The sequence below is a fragment of the Podarcis cretensis genome (genome assembly GCF_951804945.1).
Source record: "Podarcis cretensis genome assembly, chromosome: 3".
NCBI classification, from domain to species: Eukaryota; Metazoa; Chordata; class Lepidosauria; order Squamata; family Lacertidae; genus Podarcis; species Podarcis cretensis.
In genome coordinates, this window is record NC_137172.1 from 71232134 (window position 1) to 71248927 (window position 16794).

General features: G+C 42.6%; 1 protein-coding gene across 3 annotated transcripts in view; it reads left to right on the forward strand.

Moving 5' to 3' along the window:
* LOC307213390 (amine sulfotransferase-like) overlaps positions 1-12719 on the forward strand; it is a 38830-nt gene extending 26111 nt beyond the window's left edge. The window contains exons 1-7 of one of the 3 annotated variants that reach the window (XM_079971251.1): positions 6037-6186; positions 7909-8053; positions 9102-9310; positions 9846-9972; positions 10709-10803; positions 11417-11597; positions 12545-12719. In XM_079971251.1, the coding sequence (XP_079827377.1) occupies positions 7912-8053; positions 9102-9310; positions 9846-9972; positions 10709-10803; positions 11417-11597; positions 12545-12669 (879 nt within the window). In that variant the 5' untranslated portion in view covers positions 6037-6186; positions 7909-7911 and the 3' untranslated portion in view covers positions 12670-12719. Of the gene's footprint in view, positions 1-6036; positions 6191-7908; positions 8054-9101; positions 9311-9845; positions 9973-10708; positions 10804-11416; positions 11598-12544 lie in introns of those variants that run through there. The other 2 variants (XM_079971252.1, XM_079971253.1) reach the window with 2 other exon arrangements.
* Positions 12720-16794: the final 4075 nt, after the last annotated feature.

Consider the following 16794-nt stretch of genomic DNA (forward strand, 5'->3'; position numbering starts at 1 on the left):
AAGCATTGTTTAATGTTTGGATAAGATATAAGGATTTGTTAGAAAACAAAACCCCAAGATGGTTGTCACCAATGGAAGCGAAGGCACAGAAAAAACTCAATATGGAGGCCAATTGGCCGAAATATTGGGAAATTTTGGAACAAGCTGGAGACAGAATAAAACTGCAAAGCTTTGAAAAATTAAAAAATAAAGTGCGAGATTGGCTCCATTATTATCAAATAATGGAGGCATATAATTTGGATAAAAAAGTTGGCTTCCAGGTGGAAAAATCAAAATTGGAAACAGAATTGCTAGATCCTAAAATTAAGAATCTGTCAAGAATGTATAACTTGCTGTTGAAATGGAATACTCAGGATGAAACGGTAAAATCTGCTATGATTAAATGGGCACAAGATGTTGGACATAACATTATGATGGCTGACTGGGAACAGTTATGGACCACAGGTTTGAAATTTACAGCATGTAATGCCTTAAGAGAGAATATAATTAAAATGATATACAGGTGGTACATGACACCAGTCAAGCTTGCAAAAATTTACCATTTGCCTGATAATAAATGTTGGAAATGTAAAGAGACTGAAGGTACATTCTTTCACCTTTGGTGGACATGCCCAAGGATTAAGACTTTCTGGGAGATGATCTATAATGAAATGAAAAAGGTATTTAAATATACCTTTCTGAAGAAACCAGAGGCCTTTCTCCTGGGCATGGTCAGCCAATTGGTGCCAAAGAAGGACAGAACATTTTTCATGTATGCAACAACAGCAGCAAGATTACTCATCGCGAAGTATTGGAAGACACAAGATTTACCCACCAGGGAAGAATGGCAGATGAAGTTGATGGACTATATGGAACTGGCAGAAATGACTGGCAGAATCCGAGACCAGGGAGAAGAGTCGGTGGAAGAAGACTGGAAAAAGTTTAAAGATTATCTACGGAAATATTGTAAAATTAATGAATGTTAGAAAAAAGGTGGAATGAAGCTATATGGCTTTGGCAGAAATGTTAGAAGGAACTAGGTATAGATAGATTGTTAATGCATTGAAAGGGAAAATTAACTTTAAGATAGAAAATAGATGAAGATGGAAAGGACTTGCTGAAATAGTTAATTGAAGTGGAATACAAAAAGGGAGGCTTTGAGGAAGTCAATGAAACAAGTGTATGAAAGTTAAGATTTGAAAATATTGGAAGTGTTTTTAATTGTTTTTGTTTTGTTTTGTTAATTTAATGTTTTATGTAGTGTTTTTGTTTTTGTTTCTGTCTTTGTACGTTCATTTTTTCTTTTTTCTTTTTGTAATTTCCAAAATCTTAATAAATATTATATATATATAAAAGACAAAGTAAAGTTCATGTATAAATATGAAGAGAAGACTCGCAGAAGGGACTTGGAAAAGAGTTAAGAGCATCGGACAGAAGATCACCAGGTTGATGGACTATAGGGAATTGGCGGATATGACTGGCAGAATCCGGGACCAGGGAGAAGAGTCGGTGGAAGAAGATTGGAAAAAGTTTAAAGACTATTTATTAAAATATTGTAAAATTAATGAGTGTTAGAAAAATGTTGGAAAGGAGCTATATGGCTTCAGTAGAAATGTTACAAGGAATTAAGTACAAATAGATTATTAGAGTATTAAAGGGAAAATAAAGTTAAAATATGTTAAGACAATTATATATTAAAGGGTAAAACAAGGTTATAATATGTTAAGATAAATTACAGGACAAAAAACAGAGGAAGTGGTCAAAAATGGACCAGAGCAGCAGGGGTGCCTTGATCAAGCTAGCAGCATCCAAACATCAGGGCCCCTGCCCAGTAAAAAACATCAGGCGGTATTTGAGGCTTAGATCTGCCTGTGTGGGCCCTTTATTCGTACATGAAGATGGTTCCTGCTTGATGAGACACCAGTTCCCGCGTGTCTTACGTAAGGCAATTGGTTTCCCAGCCAATGAATATGCTGCACACTCTTTTAGGATTGGAGCGGCCACTATGGCGTCCCATTTAGGCCTCCCAACAGATAGGATCAAGGAACTAGGTCGCTAGAAGTCAAATGCTTATAAGGCATACATTCGCAAGAATCAGTAATTCTCAACTGCTGACCTGTATTTTCAAAATCCATAGTGCTCAACCCTTATCTGTCTTTTCATTTTCTTATTTTCCAGCTTCTCCAGGTCTCCAAATTTGGATCTGTGGTCATAGCATTGTTCATTGGGCCCGTGTGTGCGTGGTCAAGTGTGGCATCGGCAATGACCTTGGTCTGCCATCAGGTGTTCGTGTTTCCTGGATTTTAAGACGTGGCATGCATTGGGAAGAGTTTATGCCAGTAGTGAAGGCAAATGCAGCATCTTTTGGTCCTCCCGACATCTTGATTATCCAGCTAGGGAAGAATGACCTTGCCTTCAGGAAGAGCGTGGACTTGTTTTTCCACATTAAGAAGGACTTTGATGAACTGGCTGTATTATTCCCAGAAACAACTGTGTTTTGGTCCTTCCTTCTAAAAAGAAGGGTGTGGTGTAGCAGTCATAACCCTATAGCCACTGACAAATCCAGGAAACTTCTGAATCGTGCGGTGGCCCGCAAGCTGCTATATATGAATGGCCATGTGATTGCACATCCTGACATCCGATTCAGTGATGTGTTTCTGTTTCGTGACAATGGCGTCCATCTTTCCGATCAAGGAAATGATGTGTGGTTGGCAGACGTCATCAGAAGTATTAGGAATTAGTTGCAGCAGTGAGGGTATTGGCGGGGAGCCTTTTGGTTCAGGTTGTGGTTAGGCATTGGAATATGTGTGTTGTGTTGGAAGATTGGGTATGCGCCATCATCTACCCCTCCTCTTTTGGGTATTCCGTTAAAGGAATCTGGAGGACGTGGATCCTGTCCGATGCCCTGCTAGTGGCTAGGGCCATGGCATGACCCCAGTGACGTCACGGGGGAGCTTCCAGTTGTATTTACATCAACAAGCTCCTCCTATTGGTTGTTAACCCCGATATGACTTCCGGCTGTGCAGGGTGGAGTCTTGTATTGCTGTTTCATCCAGTGCTTAAGCCAATACTACTCATATACTGTAACCAATAAAAGTTGTGGCCTAATTTTGCCCATTAACCTAAAATAATGTGTCTGTGTGTCTTATTATAATCCTATGCGGGTGGAGGGTCCTCAACTCACAAAGTCTTATTCCAGAGGACCTCATCTTACCCCAAGGGTCATAAACTTTGCAAGAGTGCCAAAACTCTGACCTGAGCGGATTTGAAAAAGTAGTTTGATGGGAGAACTTATTTGAACTCCAATATAAAATTGCCTCACAAACATTTTAGATGGAGGAAGCATTCGATTCCTAGTGAATGACAATGATTAATCAGAATTCAAGCCCATGCCAGCCTATAGGAAAAAAGCTGCACCTTCATACTGCATGCCAGTTCAAGGCAGCAAAGTTTGATAAGAGACAAGTGCACCCAGAATGTATTCCTTGCATTGTTTAACACACATTCTCCTCCCTGTCGTCACTGAGCAAACACGATCACATGAAAAAATCACAGATTCCATCATTTACAGCTTATAAGAATACGTAAATAAGAATGGTTCTTTGTGCTCTTCCAAGAGTTTAGCAGCACCCATTCTTTGGATCTCAAACTGTAACCAGACTCTGATATTTATAAACCATCACAATATAATTTAGTACAGGTTGAGTCACCCAGTCCTATTCTCAGCAAGCAGTAGGTGTGCCAGGATCCATCTCTGCTTTCAAAATAAAAACTGTCTCTGCCTCTTCTAAGTCTTAAGGATATGGATGAGTAGAAAGGTGTATCACAAAATCTGAAGATGTGTGAATTTTGATGGATGAACTTTAGCTGTGTTTCTCTTCACAGACTGGGGAAGTTGAAATCAGGTGGACTTGCATTAAAACATTATTCAGATTTCTCCCCATTCCTGCTCTGGAGTACTATTACTGTCTGCCTGGCAACTAAAGCTGATGGATAAAGGACCCCAGGAAACCAACATCTATCAGCCAGGAGTGGCTTGTAAGGACACTGAAACATCTATCACTCCAGCATATGAAGTCAGTATCATTTATTAGGAAACACAACTGAGATTTGCCATCATTTGAAATAAAAAAAGCCTGCAACGATAAAATAAACTGCGCTTTCACAATCTCAGGGGTGCTGTATAAAACCCCCCCTGTCGTTTCGTGGGGGAAGAGCTGAGGTAGGGGGAGTTAGACAAAGTTGTGGAGCTGCCCAAGCCCAAGACATTGGAAGTGGTTTGCGTGGGCAGGCGGAGTCCCCCCAACCCCAGGTGACCCCCGAGTGGAATAATGACTCAAGACAACGTGCCATGGGATTAAAACTGGCCACAACTTTATTAAGTTTCAGATAATAATAATAATAATAATAATAATAATAATAATAATTTATTATTTATACCCCGCCCATCTGGCTGAGTTTCCCCAGCCACTCTGGGGGCTCCCAATCAGTGTTAAAAACAGTACAGCATTACATATTAAAAACTTCCCTGAACAGGGCTGCCTTAAGATGTCTTCTGAATGTCAGGTAGTTCTTTATCTCTTTGACATCTGATGGGAGGGCGTTCCACAGGGCGGGCGCCACTACCGAGAAGGCCCTCTGTCTGGTTCCCTGTAGCCTCACTTCTCGCAATGAGGGAACCGCCAGAAGGCCCTCGGCGCTGGATCTCAGTGTCCGGGCTGAACGATGGGGGTGGAGATGCTCCTTCAGGTATACAGGACCGAGGCCGTTTAGGGCTTTAAAGGTCAGCACCAACACTTTGAATCGTGCTCGGAAACGTACTGGGAGCCAGTGCAGATCTCTCAGAACCGGTGTTATGTGGTCCCGGCGGCCACTCCCAGTCACCAGTCTAGCTGCCGCATTCTGGATTAATTGCAGTTTCCGGGTCACCTTCAAAGGTAGCCCCACGTAGAGCGCGTTGCAGTAGTCCAAGCGTGAGATAACTAGAGCATGCACCACTCTGGCGAGACAGTCCGCGGGGAGGTAGGGTCTTAGCCTGCGTACCAGGTGGAGCTGGTAGACAGCTGCCCTGGACACAGAGTTAACCTGTGCCTCCATGGACAGCTGTGAGTCCAAAATGACTCCCAGGCTGCGCACCTGGTCCTTCAGGGGCACAGTTACCCCATTCAGGACCAGGGAATCCTCCACACCTGCCTGCCTCCTGTCCCTCAAAAACAGTACTTCTGTCTTGTCAGGATTCAACCTCAATCTGTTAGCCGCCATCCAACCTCCAACCGCCTCCAGGCACTCACACAGGACCTTCACCGCCTTCACTAGTTCTGATTTAAAGGAGAGGTAGAGCTGGGTGTCATCTGCATACTGATGAACACCCAGTCCAAACCCCCTGATGATCTCTCCCAGCGGCTTCATATAGATGTTAAAAAGCATGGGGGAGAGGACAGAACCCTGAGGTACCCCACAAGTGAGGGCCCAAGGGTCTGAACACTCATCCCCCACCACCACTTTCTGAACACGGCCCAGGAGGAAGGAGCGAACCCACTGTATAACAGTGCCCCCAGCTCCCAGCCCCTCTAGACGGTCCAGAAGGATGTTATGGTCGATGGTGTCAAAGGCCGCTGAGAGATCCAGCAGAACTAGGAAACAGCTCTCACCTTTGTCCCTAGCCCGCCGGAGATCATCAACCAGCGCGACCAAGGCAGTTTCAGTCCCATGGTGAGGCCTGAATCCCAATTGGAAGGGATCCAAATGGTCTGTTTCCTCCAGGTGTTATTGGGGTGTAAGTCAGTGCAGGCATGTGTGTACAAATAGACATCAATTGGTGAATCTCAGGTCTCTCTTACCATTTGAGCCCATTTTCTACTAGTGGACCTGAGCAGACGTAATACTGCTTTTATTTCTTAAATGGACGAAGACCACTGTTGATATTGGCTGTTGCTTGTGTAAAGAAACAAGTTCTCCCCCTGTTATTCTTTACATTATCTGCCTCTATGACCTGTGTTACCTTTCTTTTCTTACATAACATGCCAGGAATGATTTACTAAGGTGGAGCCATCGGCTTAATTGAACCCTTAGTATCTAACATAATTCTATAAAGCAATCTCCTACAGAGCTCTGAACTTGAGCCTTGAAAAGCTGAAATACTCCAAGCTGCAAAAGAGATCGCTTTCTCCCTCTCTCTCCCACACTTTTTGACTCTAAAAACAAAAGGTAGGTAAGTTTTCTTGTAAATTAAACTTTCCAGGGAAAAGCTGGACTACTAAATGACAAACAACTAATCTACTCTTTCATGCATGAGTCCCGAGGGGTAACAAGATGCATGAAAACTCTTGTCACATTTCATATTCTTTTCTGGTGTCACACAGAGTGCACCACTTGTGCTACCAGAGATTAATAGTTATTTTGAGGGGACTGAATGTGAACTCCAATTGTGCAAGCAGAACCCTGCTCATTTACGGTATATATTGGAAAATCAACCAGAGTATTTTTCTTGGTACTATTTTGTACATATAATGTTTTCCACTAAAAGATTGTTGCATTTCTTAGCGATGACACACAAGACTTATATAGAGAATTAAAGTGATTTTCAGGCTTCATGGCACTTTATTTCTTTATCAGTTATATGCAACTGATTATTGTTATTTCTTTTATTTACTTTATAAGCCATCCTTTCATCTAAAATATCACAAGGTGTTATATCTCGATTTGGTGCATCATATTATATATTATGAACTGAAATGTTCCAACAGGTATAAAAGACAAGCAACACACTGGCGACAACTTTGGTTTCCTCAGCCACCAATGGAGCCTTGAACTTTCTCCCATAACAATTCCCCGCCTCCTTATATCATGCACTGAGCCCACCCTTGCAAGTGCCTTCCTTGTCAGACGCTACGTGGGAGGAGAGAAATTGGCGCAGGGAAGAGACAAAAAAAGAAAGGGCTATTTTGGCAGTGGTTGTCTCAGTACTGGAACGCCTGCCCAATAGGGCCCATTGAATGTGTAGCCAACTCTCTGTATTATCATACATGAAGCTGAGGGCAGCATTCCCTCCATGGAATGTCCTTGGGCACCACATTTCAGCAGCAGTTTCAGTCAGAGCTGGCAATGGAAGCCAGATGGGCAGTGAAAAATACCTTTCTCTTTACCACCCTGTCTCTCTTTCCCCTCTTCGCCATCCATTCAACCTCAAACATACAGAGAGCCATGTGTCCCCTTCATCCAGCATCCACTCATTTTGCAAACACACATGCATGCGCTGTCTGTCGTCGAGAGAGTAGAACAGAAACAATCTCTCCTATGAGCCCAGGAACAGTCAGAGGCTAACACTGAAAGGAAAACTGGTTTTGCCCCAGGCAGGCAAGAAAATATGTCATCCCAATTTCTTGAAGCGGATCAAGAACTCAGGAGGAATTGGCAACAGACTTCAGTTTTTCATTTCCCCTTGATCCATTTCCAGGGAGCAGTTTTTTGCTTCCTTCCCACCTCCCCTTGAGTACAAGAATGAGTGTCAGGATGGCAGCACTGATCAAACTATGATGCCAGGCAGCATAAAGTGAGGCCAAAGGCTGCTATTTTGCATGCTGCACACATGCACTTGAGAAATAACTGTGTCAGGGTGAAAGAGAAAAGCTTTATTGTGCAGGGGAAAGCCAGCTTTGAGTTGAAAGCAGCACCATTAACAAAAACAAAAACAGACATAAAGTAGGAGGAAAAGAATGCTTTGTTGCCTCAGTGATGAGCCAAATCTCTGTTCTAAGGTCTAAATGATGAACCTTTATGTTGCTCACCTGTGATGGAAGAGAAGCATGGGATTCTGCTATGAGATCTGCAAAAAGAGTAGGATTTCACAAAATGACACCTCTATTTCTTTGTGATTTCCCGTTGTTGCATAATAGAGGTAACTGTTCTCTTCTCTTTATTCTTATACAGGCCATGGAACCAGATGAAAAATATGTTTTCACATACAAAGGATTTTATTTCCAGCCAGATTTGGTTTCAGTGGAGTACTTGGATACCCTGGAGGATTTTGAAATAAGAGACAGTGATGTATTTTTAGTCACTTATCCAAAGTCAGGTAAGAGTGCATTTTCATAGGACGAACTATGATTGCTATTCAACCATGATGGATACCCACATATATGTAAATATTATCCATATTATACTAAGGCGAGTTTAAAACCAAATGCAAAATTGAGGTGAATATGGGTAGTGTAGAACTTACCCGGTTATATAAAGGAGAACCGGGTCATGTTTGTTTGTTTTTTAAAAATATGAAATAATGTGTTTTCCACCGGTGTCAACCTGTTTGAGGTTTTGAAAACAACATAAATACACATCAAAAACATTCAAATTTGTTTGCTAAGGGTTTATTGTATTTACTGACTTTCAGGATTTTGTATGTGGTTGTAAAATAGTGTTTGTAAAATTCTATTTTTAAAAAGCTTTCATCCCATGACTTTTTATTTCAGCATTTATCTGTCACAACTTTGCCAGTATCAGGGGGGCCGTATCCAATGCAGTTGTGTCCCACATGCAATAACTTCCAGTTTCCCACCAGAACTTCCTTCACTCTTCTTTGGAGTATTTTGGAGAACCAGACAACCTTTTTTTTATTATTCCCTGGACTTTGACAATCATTTGTATAATGTGCTGCAAAGAATCTGGAATAGAGCTTTTGGTAGCTTTCTGAAAATTAACAGAACTTATTTGCCAGTTTTGTTCTATCTTCCCAAATCCTCAAATTCTATGAAGCCTTTAGCTGAACTTCACCTTTCTCATCCAAAATAGTAAGGAAGCCTTGGTCAATCTTCCTCAATCACCAATTGCTGCCCTTATTGCAGTGGTGGTCTGTGTGACACCAAACTTTAGTGCCCCCCACTTCCCACTTTCTATTTTATATCATATTGGTGGCAACCTGTGCAGCCAGATCCCTGAATCTGCCTCTGCTTGCTGTGTTTCCCATGACTTCCTTCCTCTCCCTCATTTCTTTTCTTTAACAGTGTTGCAATTCAATAGTAAGCTCCTCGATGCTGAGACATGTTGTTCTCAGTTATTTCACCCTGCAAAGTACTAAGTACATTCATGACAATGAAAGAATGAAATAGGCTTATTCTCATTTATAGGCACAATATGGACCCAAAATATTTTGAGCTTGATTTATCATGAAGGTCACCGAGATGGAACCGAAAAAGTCGACTTACTAGACAGGGCTCCGTGGCTGGAGTACAATATACGCAATGTGGATTACGACAGTCGTCCATCACCTCGCCTCTTTGCTTCCCATCTTCCCTACTATTTAGTACCCAAAGGATTAAGGAACAGAAGAGCAAAAGTAGGAAATGGCACATTTATTATTTGATAAAATTAAACGTTTGACTTGCTTATTTAAATGATCACCTCAGTTTCCGTTAACATTTCTCCATTTTTGAAGGCAGTTCATCGAGCTGTAATTCCTTTCTCCATATGAATGAATAATGCTCTGTGCACCCTGAGCTTAGAATAATTCCCATGACTCCTAAACAGAAAAGATTTTATGCTCCATCTTAGTAAAAGTCTTGGAGGATACCATCCAACACACATAAGAATAAGTTCATTCAACACCATAGGATTGCTCTGTGCGTGTGACATGCATGTTCCAAAAGAGTAAGAGGCTGCCAGGGATATAAAGCAACTGGGAAGCACCAAGAATCCACAAGAAGAGATATCTGAGATCCATCCATTTATTATTTTAGGCATATATATCCCTCTTCAACAACTTGGGTCCAGACACATTTCACAACCACATAAATAAGTACAGAAGCAAAACAAAAGAGACAGTAGAAACAATAAGATCAGCAATAGAATGGAATTGGTTGTTATTCCTGCAGGTTGTTTATGTGGCCAGAAACCCAAAGGATGTCTCGGTTTCCTTTTACCATTTTTCCAAAATGGCAGTCAAATTTGAAGAGGTAGAAGATTTTGGAATTTTCATGGAGAGGTTTTTGGCTGGAAAAGGTAAGGAAGATTTGCTATTCTAAAATGAATCACTCTTGTCCCTTCATCTTTATCCTCCTTTGACAACATATTAAAGAAATTCTCTTCACAATGCCATGTCTGATGCTATAGGTTACTCTGAGGAAATTCCACATCCATGCATCACAAAGAGTCTCCAACTGAGACTCCAACTACACCATTTTATGCCACTGATGCAGAAGGTAGGGTATAGATCTGGCCAACTCCCAAAGAAAATCAGGTGGATTTATATTCTCTTTGCATCAGGATGCAGCAGCTACAAATCATTACAAGGTGGAGCCCCTAATCCTTAATCAAGTGTAGATATTTGTGTCAAGTAATAACTGAGAAACCCTGACACGGTCTCTTAAATGTTGCAAGTATTAACTGCCACACCATATAAGGAAACTGGCCGTGTGGGAAGGAAGGGGGCTGAAGGAAGGCTAGACTGATCTCAGCCCACCCATCACTCTCTCATCGCATTGGGATGGGAAGCACTTCAGACAGCCTTAAAATGCAGAACTCTTCTGCAAATTCTTTCTCTGAGAAAGTGTTTGGTGAGGTTGGGTGGTATTAGTTCAGCTTCTGTTTAATGGTTTGTACCACTGCTGGTTCTTAATAGGATTCCTTTAAATTGTTTTGATGGTGTTTATACGTTTGTACTGCTTCTCTCTGAATGTTTTTCAAAAAAAAATCACCTGATCTACATTTTATGCCAACTCAACTTCTTTCTCATCAGTACTTGCAAGTTCATGGTTGGACCATGTGGAAGGCTGGTACTCTCATAAGGATGACTTCAATATTCTGTTTCTTACCTATGAAGAAATGAAGAAGGTAAGTTATCAAAATGCTATCCAGTCTGATATTAAGCATCCATCAGAACTCTCCTTTACAAAATGGAGGAAGGAAGCAATATGATGTTCAAGTGCCCCCTTGCTAGTTTCATTTCCTTTCTAAAGTTTTTTTAAAAAAGATTAGTGGGCCATGGAATCAGGAGCACCTTTTCAGTCCCTAGACTGTGAATATTGTTCTGTAACTATTTCCCCACACTATAAATAAAGTGTCGTGATCCCAAGCAAGATATGTCATTTCACAGGCCCTCTGATGCTGAGGAGAGATGTCGCAGAACCTTCCTTGTGTCTGCAACAGGGGCATTTATTTATTTACTTGTGGGGTCAATTGAAAGAGCTGCCCCAGAATATAATGCATTCTGCATGGCTCATGGAATAAAAGCAACAATGAGAGTATAATATAATATAATATAATATAATATAATATAATATAATATAATATAATGCAATGACAATTATTACAAACTAGGCAAAGAAACATGCAGGCTGCTTGTTTCCCTTCCTTGCTATCCTGCCTATTCCATGAGTTTTAGTCGCTAGGCTGTCAGGTTTCTCTATTGTAAATGGCCTGGCATTAAAACCACGTTCCATTTCAGGACCTGAGAAGCTGTGTATTGAAACTATGCAACTTCCTAGGAAAGAGACTGACTGAAAAGGAGGTGGATGCTGTTGTGGATCAGGCTACATTTAATAAAATGAAAGCAGATCCCAGGGCAAACTATGAGTTCATGCCACTGGATATCCTAGACCACAGCAAAGGACCTTTTCTTCGCAAAGGTAAGTCAGTGGCAGTCGAACTGAATTGGTGGTGCTTGCAAAATCTCAAACCTTTGATAGGCACCAAGAGATGGTGATTTCATTTTCCCAGTCTTCATGAAACTCTCAGTTTCTGGTGTTTCCTAATTTTAGAGTTGTTCTATTATGTACTTCCCCTGTTGTTTTTCCCTTGTTCTAAATATGTACCATATTTTTCGCCCCATAGGACGCACTTTTCCCCCTCCAAAAATGAAGGGGAAATGTGTGTGCATCCTATGGGGCGAATGCAGGCTTTCGCTGAAGCCTGGAGAGCGAAAGGGGTCGGTGCGCACCGATGCCTCTAGCTCTCCAGGCTTCAGGAAGCTATCCGCAAGCCTTGCAAGCCCAGCAGGAGTTCCCGCGGGCTCACAAGGCTTGCGGGCAGCAGCCTGCAGCCCGAAGCACGGGGCACCCTCCGGAGGGCGCCCCGTGCTTTGGGCGAGTGTCCGCAAGCCTTGCGCACCTGGCGGGAGGTCCTGCTGGGCGCGCGAGGCTTGGGGCGGCAGCCTGCAGCCCGAAGCATGGGGTGCCCTCCGGAGGGCGCCCCGTGCTTTGAGCGGGTGTCCGCAAGCCTTGCTCACCTGGCGGGAGGTCCCGCCGGGCGCGCGAGGCTTGGGGCGGCAGCCTTTGGGCGTGCTTTGGGCGGGTGTGTGCAAGGCTTGGGGCTGCAGCTGCGGCTGGGGGGGGATATATATATTTTTTATTCATTTCCCCCCAAAAAAACGAGGTGCGTCCTATGGGCTGGTGAGCCCTATAGGACGAAAAATACGGTATATTTAAGGGTGGTATATTTGTCTTTCCAATCTGGAGTGTGGAATTTTTTTCACACTGAGGGACATATACCCAGCTTGGGATAGAATATATCTGGAGTTATGGATATTTTTTTGACCACCACAATGCACGTTCTTTCTGTCTGCTTCCTGGGCCAGGCACTGTTGGAGACTGGAAGAACATGATGACAGTCGCACAAAGTGAAAGGTTTGACAGTGTTTTTAAGAAGAGAATGGAAAAGCTGCCCTTCAAGTTCTGCTGGGACATCAATGAGGAATCATGAGTCTGCCTTCAGCTTGGAAGGATGAAATAAAGTGCACTGTATGCATTTAATCCAGCCCTATTTGTAAGAGTTAGTAAAAAACAAAATCTCATATGGCTTAATAGATTCCTAATGTTCTAATATGTGCTGTAATTTTAAAAAAAACCCATCATATGGATGGGTTAATAGCTTCCTAATGTTTGAATATGAGCAATATTTTTTTAAAAAAACACACACAATAAAATTACATTTGTACTGTACTTGTTGTAGTATCTGTCAATCCATGCTGTCAGAGCTGCCCCTAGGTCCCAGCTCACAGAGGACCAACGCGAGGCTGTCGTTATGTACAAAAGTCTTTATTGAGGTTCAGTTTCCATTTCAAAGCCGCAGCGCGCAGCTCTACGTCTTAAACCCTAGACCGGCGGTCCCGTCTGAGTCTCCTCCCCTATGACACCAGTTTAAGATCCTAGCCCTGCTCCACCTTTTACGCTGCTCTCTCCTCCTCTGGGTCCTCCTGCCCGCTGGGGCATTGCCCTTTCTGGACTCTTCCGACGCTGAGTCGCTTAGCTCCTCCCCCTCCCTCCGGCGGGCTTTAGGACCCGGTTCCCAATCCTCATTCTCTGCTGTCCCGCGCTCCTGTACATTTGAACTTGCCTCTCGCGCCAACCCAGTGACCTTCCTCCTGACCGTTACACTACTTCTGTCACTGCTTCCCTCTTCCGGGATACTGGCCGGATCTGACCTCCCCTCCATTGTCTGACTCTCCGATGGAGGTGTGGTCAGCCCTGCCTTATCTTCTCTCCCTGGTGGGGAATGCACTGGCCCCGATCCTTGGGACTCTTCCCCCCCACTCTGCTCTGGTGGGGAAGCTGGTCCTGATTTCCAACTATTGCTCTGGGAGTCCCTGCTGCCCCCTTGCTCCTGGGCGTTCCCCTTGGGAACCCCCTACCCCCGGCCACTGGCGCCCCCTTCTGTGAATCTTCCGATTCGCTGGAGAGGCTCATGGAATCCCTCGGTCCACTGTCCTCTTCTCCTACGCTCCCCTCGGATTCTTCCCCTTCGCTCTCCATCTCCTCTCTTCCCTGTGCCTCTGCTCCTGAGCCCCTGACACATGCGTTGCAAATAATTGGTTGAGAGCTGTGATTGTTGGAACAGATGTTTGTGATTATTTGAAGGCATTCTGAGTGGAAGAACAACAGGCAAGAAGTAATTTCCTTGTAATGGTCCTACAAAATCAATATGAATTCGTGATCATTCGTGATCAGGCAAGAAGTAATTTCCCTGCAGTAGGCGTGGGAGGATCCATCTCCGCTTTGAAATATAAAAACTGTCTCTGCCTCTTCTATGTTTAAGAGTGTGGATGAGTGAATCTTATCCGTTTGGGTTTCCGCTTAGTTTCTCACATTTCCAGTGTTCTTTTTGGTTCACCATATTTCTGTACCAGTTTGTGCAGAAGAAGAGAAAAAAATCATGAAAAATTGTCTGCATTTTAGTGTACATTTCTGTTGATATACAAATAATGCTTAATACAAAGATTAATATATACACACAATATTTTTGTTAATATACTAAATTTTGCATGATATTTTCAGTAAAATATACATTCTATTATCGGCATAATATCATAAACAGTTTACCATAAAATACACATATTATTTGGTTGGAAAGGTGTATCACGTAATCTGAAGATGTGTGAATTTTGATGGATGAACTGCAGCTGTGTTTCTGTTCACATACCGTTTCAGGAAGTTGAAATTAGGTGGACTTGCCTGAAAGCATTAAGCAGATTACTCCCCATGCCTGCTCTGGAGTATTATTACAGTCTGCCTGGCAACTAAAGCTGATGGATAAAGGACATCAGGAAACCAATATCTATCGGCCAGGAATGTTTTTATGGGCTTTGAAACATCTATCACTCCAACATATGAAGTCAGTATCATTTATCAGGAAACACAGCTGAGATTTGCCATCATTTCAAATAAAAAACCCTGCAACCATAAAATAAACTGCACTTTCACAATCTCTCTTTTTTTAAAAAAAAATTTTTATTAAGTTTTCCATTTTAACAATCCAATCAAATCACATTAAATATTCCAAATTATACAAATATATATCATAAAGTCCAAATATTTTGCCAAATTATATTTTTTTTGTTGGGGGTTCCCATGCTTCAAGTTCAGTAGGGTCCAATCATCTCATATTTCTACTTCTTTGAGTGTCCACTAGTCCCTTCTTTAAATCTTCTTGTTATTATCCTTCTTCTTTCATAGCCTCTGAGTTGTTTCCACAGGCGAGCTGAAATGATCAATATTATACTTCTGTGTGAACTTTGTATGACTCTCCACCCCCTTTTTTTTTTTGCAGCTGGTAAGTCTTTTATTTGCAGTATGTCCTCACGTGCTAGTATTTATGCCGAATCCATCCAAAAGTCCTTCTCGGGTGGCAGACGCCATCTTATCTCAGTTCTGATGAAATAGAATGTAGGCGTTTGCTTATTAATTTTCTCAGACAGGTTGCAGCAAACATTAGTCTTTCCAGGGAAGATTTGCCAAATCGAACTTGAGACGCAGATATAATAACAAAGTAAGAGCTCGCCTCCCCCTATGACTATTAATCTCTGCAGCGCAGTCTGTCTCGTAATGGCAGATCTCGATTAAGTTCTGCGTCACAAGAAAGTCTTTTATCTTCTTCCAAATATTTCAAAAAACAAAGGCTTTACTTAATATTATTATTTCCACACAGTTTATGTTTTCCAATCTCACTTGCTATAAGTAGTAAAAGACGGTTCTTCGGGGGGGGGGGGTTGTTAGGTAGTATCGTACAGTGGTGCCCCGCAAGACGAATGCCTCGCAAGACGGAAAACCCGCTAGACGAAAGGGTTTTCCGTTTTGGAGGTGCTTCGCAAAATGAATTTCCTATGGGCTTGCTTCGCAAGACAAAAATGTCTTGCGCGTTCCTGCGGGTTTTTTTTCTTCCCCCCCTTTTTCTAAGCCGCTAAGCCACTTATCTGCTTATCTGATAAGCCGATAAGCCACTAAAAGCCGCTAAAAGCCGCTAAAAGCCGCTAATAGTGCTAATAGCGCTAAGCCGCTAAGCCGTCAATGGGCTTGCTTCGCAAGACGAAAAAACCGCTAGACGAAGAGACTCGCGGAACGGATTAATTTCGTCTTGCGAGGCACCACTGTAGTAAGAAAACAAAAAGTTTTATTCCCCCTCCTTTCCTTTCCGTTTCAACATACCGGCTTAGCTGTTGTTCTTTGATGTTATCTTTCTTCCAATCCGTCACTCTTAGCATCTCAGTGGCTGGCTTAATTAGCAGATAAAATACCCTTTCTTCACTCGAAGCATGTCCATAAATCTTATCCAATCTTTTATCTTAAGAGATGGAACTTGGAGCGCTCAAGGAGACAGTGTCCAGGAGATCCGAGCTCACTCAAGGGCTTTCCATCCAGTGCCCTCACCCCCTCCTTCTTTTCGAACTCGGGGGTGGTTTGTGGGCAGCTGCGGATGAGGCTGCATCTTCCCTTCCACCGGGAAGAAACCTGGGAGGCTGATGACTCCCATCTCAGCCCCTTAATTACCTCATGTGAGCTGGAGAGATGGTATTGTCGGCCATCTTCCATGGCACCCCTAACAGAGCCCAGCACTTTCAGAACCTCAGGGGTGTTGTATAAAAAAACCACCCTGTGAGTTTGTGGGGGGAAAGCTGAGATATGGGAAGTAGACAAAATTGTGGAGCTGCCCAAGCCCAAGACATTGAAAGCGGTTTGCAGAATAAATTTGGACAGCTTAGCAAGGAGAACATAGGAAGCCATCAAGTGCATTTTCTATGCAAAGATATTCCTGAAAACATTAGCTTTAGATGATAAACAAAAACAAAATGAGCCATTTCTGCGTGAGGCATTGTTTACTGGGACATAGCTTTCATGGACTTCTGACTAAAATGACTGGGAGCTGTCCATCTTGATGTGGACTCTGAAAATCCTTCAAAATCTTTGAAGGGTGGGAATTATTGCTGCCAATATATTGGATTTGAAAGTTTATTCTTGGGCTTGAGTCATATTTGATCTCAGATATGCTGTGTGCAAATGAAAAAGGTTGCTACTTTTCTTGGACAGATTTCTAAAACAACCAGTGCTAATTATT